Genomic DNA, 9,281 nt, shown 5'->3' with positions numbered 1-9,281 from the left:
CGTTCTACTTTTAAATTCCTTAGTAAATGTTTCTCAACCGTAATTACAAATAAAATGAAAAGCGATCCACAGACCATCTCGCCACAATTACCGAATATGCAGCCTCTGCAAATGTCTATTTTGAAGTTCGCTGGAATTTCTCTTAAATTGAAGACAAAAACATTCTCGAATACGATCTGTATGTAAACAAAAATTGCGAGCGTAATGCGAAAAAGTAAACAAAAAATCCTATGCTGAGCTTTGTTAAAATATTTTTATTTTCTTTCTGATTTTGCTGTCTGTAAATGTTGAGTATATTGTAATTTGTGTTAACGAAACTGAAAGCCATTAAGAAAACTAGATTTAAATGTTCGCGCGCTAGGATTTGGATATTTTTTATGTCCAATTAGAAGAGTGTACACTATAACAATTATGCTCAATAACAAAGATATATTCATATGATGCTTCATTTGCAAGTGGCTTTTGATGTTTAGTTTAGGTTTATAGATAATTCATAAATGTTAATTAATATTAAGTTACAAGGTCATTTGTTTAAATTTCCCCTGTAACTTGTGTAATTGCATGATGAACTAGTTCAGTTCACGAACTGTTCTTTTTTATGTATCGATATCGCGAAAGCTTTCGTCAATGCAGCCAACTTCATTTTTAAAGATCCGTTAGTTTTGGCTTGTGAAAATTTTGAGAGGTAGGTGCTATTTAATTATAATTAATAAACCTGCATCGAGTTCTCAAAAAGTTGGGCCAGTTCCGCTTGTGTTTGCGCACGTGGCGCCATTTTCGTGATGCGCTCCTGGGGCAGGGCACCGTCGACCAGCGCGGGAATGTCGCTGCTGGAGAAGCCAAGCTCTCGAAGGCCATTTTCAATGCCGGCACGCTGCATGTAGCCGCGCACAGTGTCTGCCAAAAGGCGTCCAGCATCGGCGGCCTTGACGCCAGTCACATCGGCACCCAGTAGCTGGGCGGCCTCCAAGTGCCGCTCTGGGCAAGCGGGCGCGGTAAACTCGAAGACAGCAGGCGCACTGACCACAACCGAGAGGCCGTGTGGAATGAGTGCGTGCTCACCGGAATAGCCGGCAGGCTTGTAATCGCGCACATGTCCCGAGATGGGATACGATAGACCGTGACAGAGGTGAACACCGGCGTTGCCGAAGCCCACGCCCGCCATGGTCGAGGCGAGATGCATGCTCGAGCGGGCCTTTAGGTTGTCGGGCTGATATATGGCGTCGAGAAAGTTGGTGCGTATCGAGTCCAGCGCAAAACGCGCCCACACATCTGATATAGGGTTTCGGCCCTGATACGTCGGGCGCAGACTGGGATCAGCTGGCGCTGGACCACGCTCACGGTAATCGACAGCCGTAAAGCTCTCCAGGGCATGGCAGAATACATCGAACCCAGCGAATGCCATCACCCGCTCCGGCTGCGTCAGCGTGTGCAAGGGATCGACAATAGCTGCAACAGATGCAAAAAGTCAGCTGGAGAAAATCTTAAATCCTGCTCCAGACGCTCACCCAAGGTTGGCTTTAGATGTTTGCTTGAGATGCCAGTTTTGGCATGCAGACGCTTATAGTCGAAAATTGCCACTCCCGTCGTCTCCGAGCCCGTGCCGGATGTGGTGGGTAGCGCGATGAGTGGCTTCAGTTTAACGGAAATCTGCGAGTATTGAAAAGATCATCAAATGGAAGAATCGTTAGCATGTATATCAACGGCTAACCTCTTTGGCTCGTCCAATGGGAGCATTGACGTAGTCCAGCAGCTCCGCCTCCCGATCACTACAGAATAGATTTGCCACCTTGGCGGTGTCCATGGCTGAGCCCCCGCCAATGGCCACAAACGCATCGAACTGATGGCGACGCGCGAATTGGGCAGCCAGCCAAAAGCTCTCGTCCGTGGGCTCCACACGCGTCTCATCGTACACCTGGTAGCTAATGCCATGACGAGCCAGCGAGTCCAGGGCAACGCGAACGGAGGGTAGCTTCGCCACATTTTTATCTGTCACCAGGCAAACATTCTTTGCGCCCCAGTTGCGCAAATCAGCGCCCAGCTCCGCGCTCACGCCCGGCCCAAAGCGCACAGTGGACGCCGACATCTGCGCACAGAGATTAAACATGATAAGTTATGCTGGACTTTGCCCCTCGCCAAAACTTACCTCAAAAGCATACTCTTTGGGGCCCGTTTGAGCTGTGGCCGCTGCAGCCGATCCATAATTATGCGCATGGGCTGGACATTTGCAGCTATAAAAATATGCGAATTAGCTGCGTGCTTAGTTCAAGTTTCCATATCACTTACGAGTTCGAAACTATTGTGTTTATCAAATTTAAAACGTTCTTGCGCGACATTCTCAGCAATTGTTTTCTAATTTCTAATCAGCTGCTCCTCCTTATTGATAACAGCCGCGGTGCTGCCCACTCCGATCGACGATAGCATTCAAATTAATCGAACTCATTTGTATATCGATAACTATAACGGTGCTTTTCATTTGTTGCAGTTCCAATTTAAATTCAAAACAACAAAAAAAATATGTGTGACTACGAGCACGAATACTCCTTCACGTTTGATGAGAGCACACTGGAAAATGAGCTCAGTGGCCGCCCGTGGGACTGCGGATTCGAGAGCATGTGGCAACGCATTGGTGAGGAGCTGCGGCGGGAACAGGAGATCAACGAGCTGGATCACATATTTCAGGAGAAGCTTAAGCTGCAATGCTGCTCGCAAATGGACTCGTGGATGTAAAAATCTCTCCCTATATATATAATTTGTATGTTCATTTCGTTTAGTCAGCCGCATTTTTGACAAATGCGCTTTTCTTTAAGATATTTAAGATATTGTTTGTACAATCGTCGTTTACTTAAAAACAGTCAATATTAACTTATTTAAATAACGTGAGATAGGCTCCGATCAAAAAAATGTCGTTCATATTTTTTAATATATTCGTTGTCCTGTGTTGCGATTATTAATTCAAATTCTCTCTGATAATTTATAATAATCGATCGCGATGGACCAAGTTAACAAGCACTTAGAAATGCTGTCAATGTAACAATATATGTATTTCTTTCATATTATACATTATATTATTATTATTATTAATATTATTATGTAATTTCGTTTCGACAGCATGTTTGTGTTAATTTTGTATAACAACAAGTGATCAGTATTTAAATCTACGATCTCATATGTAGAAAATATACACATTTTACGAAAGCTCAAACACAATTAAATGTGTATAATTATCAAAGATTCAGTTGTAAGTTATAGATGTCACCGCTACCGATCCCACGCCGAGAAACAATTCTCGTTCGCTTGCAATGAGAAAAACAATTGTTAAGTGCAGTTGATGTCAATTACCTAAGTGTATGTCCGCCCATATTTAACGCGAGATTTACAACTCAATTTTATAAAATCGCAATACTCGATCTTAAAACATAAGCTACACTAAACGATGTTGATAGATATTCCCATCGCCATTTACATAAACACATGAACCTCCGCCCATAAAAGGGACGCTCCGTTAGATTCAGTCATCAGTTTACGGCCAATTGTCAGCAGCAAAGCTTCCAAATAGTATCTGTTTCAGTATGAAGTGGTTCAATCTGTTTTTAGTGCTCGGTATTTTGGCGCTGGTCGGCAGCATTGGTACATTGACAGCCGCCGAGCCTGTCCCGCAACCGGGACCAGAGCCCAAGGGACGCCCGCACACAACCCGTCGCCCAAGGAATGAGAACGACGAGAATCGGCGCTAGCAGCCCAATCCCATAAGATGCACCAAACAGCAACAGATTCGTGATGCACAAACGGGAAATATTTTGGTTACGGTGAAATGCTTTGGATTCGAACAAATGCAATTTATTGAAGTTTTACTCTTGTAATATTATAAATATACCAAACAAATTGGCACCAGTTAATTGTTTACGTATACTATGATTACATTTCAAAACATAAAAAAGATCATCAAAAATGTCTCGATTATTACCAGTCGACTGTAAAGTCAGTAGTTGCAGCTGTTAAGTTAACTGATATTAGATATGATCTTTCAAAACGACATACCTACGCTCGGAGATTTGTCGTTTATATCGCTTCAAAGCATATCATATCTTCGTCATATCTTCGAGAGAGTCGATGGCATCGGTCAAAATGTCTGAACTATGACAAATTTGTATTTTCAGCCAAATCTGTCGCATTCCTGGCCGAACAAAAAATAAAAACCGGTTCCCAGATGACCCATATATCCTTGGTTTCACCATATCATTGATATAGTCCTGGTGAACGTACAGTTCCAAATCCATGCGAAATTCACTCGGAAATGTTCCTGAAACATGAATGTATGCGTTTTCTTTCAGCCCCATTACCCCAGCATAAGCCCCTCCTCCCACCATGGTTCCTAGACGACAAATATATCCTTGGTTTTCCTATACCATTGATAAAGTCCTGGAGAATCTATAGTTCCAAATCCTGGCAAAACATCGCTTAAAAGCTATATCTACACTGTTAGTTAACATACCACTGCTAAAAGGGGGGCGAAAGGTTTGGTTGGAAATTTTGCAAAAATACCAGGCGAACAGAAATGACTAGCAGATAGATGCACAGAAAATTTCGGCGGAGATATGTCGTTTTAAAACGACATAACTCCACCATAATAATGGTTATGTGAAATTATGTCGTTTTGAAACGACATATCTCCACCGCTCTAAAAACAACATTTTTACAAGAAATTTTACAAAAATACCAGGCGAACAGAAATGACTAGCAGATAGATGCACAGAAAATTTCGGCGGAGATATGTCGTTTTAAAACGACATAACTCCGCCAAGATAATGGTCATGTGGGATTATGTTGTTTTGAAACGACATATCTCCGCCGAAATTTTCTGTGCATCTATCTGCTAGTCATTTCTGTTCGCCTGGTATTTTTGTAAAATTTCTTGTAAAAATGTTGTTTTTAGAGCCGCCAAAGTTTTCTGTGCATCTACCTGCTAGTCATTTCTGTTCGCTTGGTATTTTTGAAAATTTTCTTGTAAAAATGTTGTTTTTAGAGCGGTGGAGATATGTCGTTTCAAAACAACATAATCCCACATGACCATTATCTTGGCGGAGTTATGTCGTTTTAAAACGACATATCTCCGCCGAAATTTTCTGTGCATCTATCTGCTAGTCATTTCTGTTCGCCTGGTATTTTTGCAAATTTTCTTGTAAATATGTTGTTTTCAGAGCGGTGGAGATATGTCGTTTCAAAACAACATAATCCATCATGACCATTATCTTGGCGGAGTTATGTCGTTTTAAAACGACATATCTCCGCCGAAATTTTCTGTGCATCTATCTGCTAGTCATTTCTGTTCGCCTGGTATTTTTCCAAAATTTCTTGTAAAAATGTTGTTTTTTTTAAAGCGGCGGAGAAATGTCGTTTCAAAGCGACATAATCCCACATAACCAATATCATGGTGGAGTTATGTCGTTTTGAAACGACATATCTCCACGGAAATTTTCTGTGCATCTACCTGCAAGTCATATCCGTTCGCCTGGTATTTTTGCAAAATTTCTTGTAAAAATGTTGTTTTTAGAGCGGCGGAGATATGTCGTTTCAAAACGATTATAATCCCACATGACCATTATCTTGGCGGAGTTATGTCGTTTTGAAACGACATATCTCCGCGGAAATTTTCTGTGCATCTATCTGCTAGTCATTTCTGTTCGCCTGGTATTTTTGTAAAATTTCTTGTAAAAATGTTGTTTTTAGAGCCGCCAAAGTTTTCTGTGCATCTACCTGCTAGTCATTTCTGTTCGCTTGGTATTTTTGCAAATTTTCTTGTAAAAATGTTGTTGTTAGAGCGGCGGAGATATGTCGTTTCAAAACGACATAATCAGCTGACATAATCAGCTGATCATGGCGATCAGCTGCGGAGTTATGAATGAAAAATTGCATTGCTTACCCACAAGCTGCAAAAATATCCTTTAAGGAAAAGGCATTCATATATGTTGACCATTTCGGCCATTAAGGTTCACCAGGACGTTATCTTTGGTATGGTAAAACCAATGATATATGGGTCATCTAGGAACCATAGGTTTTGATTGTCTGTTCACCTGGGGCGTGGCAGATATCAAAATAATGTGTGATATTTTGACAATCGAGGTTTTTGATCATTAATTTATTCGTTTATATTATCGGCTTGTAATTGTAAATCTAGAATTAAATTGGTCTGCTTAAAAGTAAACATCTCATATTATTGATACAATATATGTTTCAGTTGTCGTAATGGTAGGAAAGATATTTCAGTTATATTTTGGAAAAGTTTAACAGTATGACTATTGCGGATTACGTTTGCTGTGATTTGTTAGTCTCAATTAATTCTGTTGAAAAGTACATACACATGTGATTAATACATATATTTATTTATATTACCTAGACCTATATTAATAGCCATTTACAATTTGCACAATACTGCACTTTTGCAAAATTGATTTATTCTGGGGGTGGTTTCACATTTGCTTAGCTACACGATAGTTTGGTTGGGCGCTTACAAAATAATAATTTCAATTTATCTAAATTGCAATTACGCTTAAGGGTATTATTTCAAATCCAATCTCCGCTGACATTTAAATATATTGCCCACTCGCCTCACAGCAATTGTGGTCGAGTATTAAATGAAATTCATTTAAAAAAAAAATGTACAATTACATACGATTTGATTAGGCTATAATAAAGTTAAATTGTTTTTAGTTGGAGCTTGTTTTCCGGGCAAATGGCCCGAATGCTCTGTGGTTAATTAATTCAATTAATTAAATGTTTTCTCTTAATTGCGTGCATAGAACTTATCCTATATGTTTTCACATATATATTCAATAAATATTCAAGTTTTCTGTTCTGTAGTTTACCTCAATCTGATTTAATCAAATATGCTTAGTGGTTGTGTGTTTGTATCTTGTGGAATGTAACGTAATTTCTTTGAGGTGGGTGTTGAGTTGAATCTAATCGCATCCTTTTCAAATTACTATCGCTAAACTTTGGTTTGTTCACTCTTAACTTATCACTTTGGAATGCCAGATGAGGCGTAAGGGAAATAGGTGAAATAATATTTTATATGATATACCGATTAGCTGGTTCCGATCATATAAAGGGAATATGTTAGCTGCAATCAGATGTTCATTCAGGAGAGTCTGATGATGCGGATATGCCACCCAGACTGCAGGCACCCATGCTGCCGCTGGCTGCCACCCCAATGTCGCTGATGCTCTTCACCCGTCGACTATTCTGCTCGTAGAGCAGGTGGCTGTCCAGCCCGTTGGGATCTAGGATGCTGCCAACGGGTGGGGCACTCACACGATGCCCGGGTGGGCCGTAATTGGAGCTGCCAGAGCTTGGTGGCGGCGGTGGCGGTGCGGTTGTGGGCGGCGGTAGGAAATGATGGGAAGGATGATGGTGATGCGACAGCATTTGCTGCGGACCTATTGTAGCGTATATTCCTCCACCGCCGCCCTCGCTGCTGCTGTACGATGGCGTTGGGGAGGTGGAGTTTCCGAAGGAGCTGCGATCGCCGGCACGATGGGGTTTGCTGTTGAACCGAAAGGCTTTTGAAAGAGAGCTCTGAAAATGGTAAAGAAGTCAATCAGAAGAGAACTTGCATTCGTACTATTATAGTTTCCATTACCTGAGATCCTTTCCATGCCGAAATCTGTAAGGTAGAAGAGACGAGAAAATAAAAAACAAAATAATTCGTATTAGTTTTAAATTCGTTGAATAATTGATAACCAGCAGAGTACAATCCCAACCCATCTCCCAATCAATGTCAATTTTTTAAATTGCCAACACCTTTGGCCAGTTGCATCTGACATTTATCTGCGATTTGCCGTGAAACTTCTGGTATCGGGTATTTTTTTTTGTATATATATATATATATTAAAAATGGTTAATTAGTAGTCAAAAGTCAAATAAACGGGCTCTTTTGTCGAATGAAAGAGCGCAGTTTAAACAGTTTATATTTATTTTAATTAATTTTCATATTTAGTGCACTTTACAAAATGCTCATTAATTGTTACTTACTTGCAATAACTACGCATTGTGTTTGAGTATATTATATATATTTTTTATTTTATATATTCATAGCTCTTCGGCTGTTCTGTATGTATTGTTTGCTTTGTTTCGCAATTCATTTATTATTGATGTATATAATGCATGATTAAATGTAAACGTTGTAACGTGTTTAAATGGTAGCCTTTTAAATACTATATGTGCGCTTTGCAACACTGAAAACGAATAATACACTCTTTTATAACACTCAAACACGTTATACCGTTATAATATATTCTAAATAATTGAACTAGCTAATGCAAAACATTCCTTCAAGTTTTTTTTTATAATACCAAATCACACTCCATGCACTTTTTTTTAAAACTTGGTTTCATATAATTTTACCAAAAAAAGAGCTTAAATTTCATGTTACACAGCTTAGCTCCCTTGTAAGCTAATTCCTTATTAATCAATAGAATATCTCTTATTTGTTGATGCTACGTATGCTTTGATTTGGTGAATTTACGAATCCACACAATTTCAATAAACATGCGAATTTATTAGAATTTGGTGAGAAATATTATTCATGAAAATGAAATGCTCATCCTTACAAAAATTTTAAGTTTATATATATTTAAATAGAAGTTATATTAGTGTCTCTTATATTCTGTTCAACTCGGAAGTTTTATATTAATACTAAGTACTCTAAGTGTCGAAACATCGTTGTACTGTGTGCTCAAAGTACTTTTGAGAAGTGGACATTTATTTGTTTGTCTTATGTTGTTTGTGGTAAATAAAAAGTTGGAAAATAACACAAACTAATATGATCCTTGACATTCTACACAAGTACTGTAAGCGATAAGTTTTTAATTTATAGAGGCATAGACACACACACACATATAGTTATATATATATAGAGAGAGAGATAGAGAGTGAGAGATAGAGAGCGAGAGAGAGAGAGACAACAAAAGCTTCACGTCAAATCAGGCTAAGATAAATACAGAGGCAGAAATTTAATCATTTTTTATTTCCGTTCTGATTTTTGTTTTCAATTTTCATTTATTTGTTCCAATTGACTTTCGTGTGTGCAGACAATATAGCGCTAGATACATATAGATGTAGGTTATGATTAGGCTGGAGTTCGACTTACCCGCAAGTTGCCACTCGATCGCCGATCTGTTGTGGCATAGTGCTGCAGTCCGCCGGGTCCAGTTAGGGGCACTATGCCGCAACCGGAACGAATGCCTTGACCCAAAGTTGCTCTACACAACAAACATTGCAAT

At 39.5% G+C, this 9,281-nt stretch overlaps 4 protein-coding genes across 10 annotated transcripts in view; 2 read left to right on the top strand and 2 right to left on the bottom strand.

The window, feature by feature from the left end:
* The first annotated feature begins 584 nt into the window (after positions 1-584).
* pgc (polar granule component) lies at positions 585-3,084 on the top strand. Its single transcript, XM_002050859.4, has 2 exons — positions 585-685; positions 2,486-3,084. Exon 2 carries the CDS (start codon positions 2,518-2,520, stop codon positions 2,728-2,730), a length of 213 nt encoding a protein of 70 aa, XP_002050895.1. The 5' UTR covers positions 585-685; positions 2,486-2,517; the 3' UTR covers positions 2,731-3,084.
* Positions 643-2,411, bottom strand: T3dh (Type III alcohol dehydrogenase). Its single transcript, XM_002050858.4, has 5 exons — positions 2,287-2,411; positions 2,147-2,231; positions 1,712-2,086; positions 1,509-1,650; positions 643-1,449 (listed from the first exon to the last, which is right to left on the bottom strand). The coding sequence occupies exons 1-5, from the start codon at positions 2,334-2,336 to the stop codon at positions 707-709; spliced, it is 1,395 nt and encodes a 464-aa protein (XP_002050894.1). The 5' UTR covers positions 2,337-2,411; the 3' UTR covers positions 643-706.
* A 436-nt stretch (positions 3,085-3,520) lies between the features above and the next one.
* LOC6625799 (uncharacterized) lies at positions 3,521-3,942 on the top strand. The gene has a single exon (XM_002050861.4). The coding sequence runs from the start codon at positions 3,573-3,575 to the stop codon at positions 3,735-3,737; it is 165 nt and encodes a 54-aa protein (XP_002050897.1). The 5' UTR covers positions 3,521-3,572; the 3' UTR covers positions 3,738-3,942.
* A 2,169-nt stretch (positions 3,943-6,111) lies between these two features.
* The window catches only part of Liprin-gamma (liprin protein kazrin), a 45,175-nt gene continuing 42,005 nt past the window's right edge, over positions 6,112-9,281 (bottom strand). For 5 of the 7 annotated variants that reach the window (XM_015173562.3, XM_015173559.3, XM_070209776.1 and 2 more), the window contains exons 10-12: positions 9,149-9,260; positions 7,640-7,663; positions 6,112-7,575 (exon numbers count right to left, since the gene is read on the bottom strand). In XM_015173562.3, the coding sequence (XP_015029048.1) occupies positions 7,135-7,575; positions 7,640-7,663; positions 9,149-9,260 (577 nt within the window). In that variant the 3' untranslated portion in view covers positions 6,112-7,134. The remainder of the gene's footprint in view (positions 7,576-7,639; positions 7,664-9,148; positions 9,261-9,281) is intronic. The other 2 variants (XM_015173557.3, XM_015173561.3) reach the window with 2 other exon arrangements.

The sequence above is a fragment of the Drosophila virilis genome, chromosome 5, assembly GCF_030788295.1.
Source record: "Drosophila virilis strain 15010-1051.87 chromosome 5, Dvir_AGI_RSII-ME, whole genome shotgun sequence".
NCBI classification, from domain to species: Eukaryota; Metazoa; Arthropoda; class Insecta; order Diptera; family Drosophilidae; genus Drosophila; species Drosophila virilis.
The sequence above is the reverse complement of the archived record's forward strand: the minus strand, read 5'-3'. Positions and strand labels throughout refer to the sequence as shown.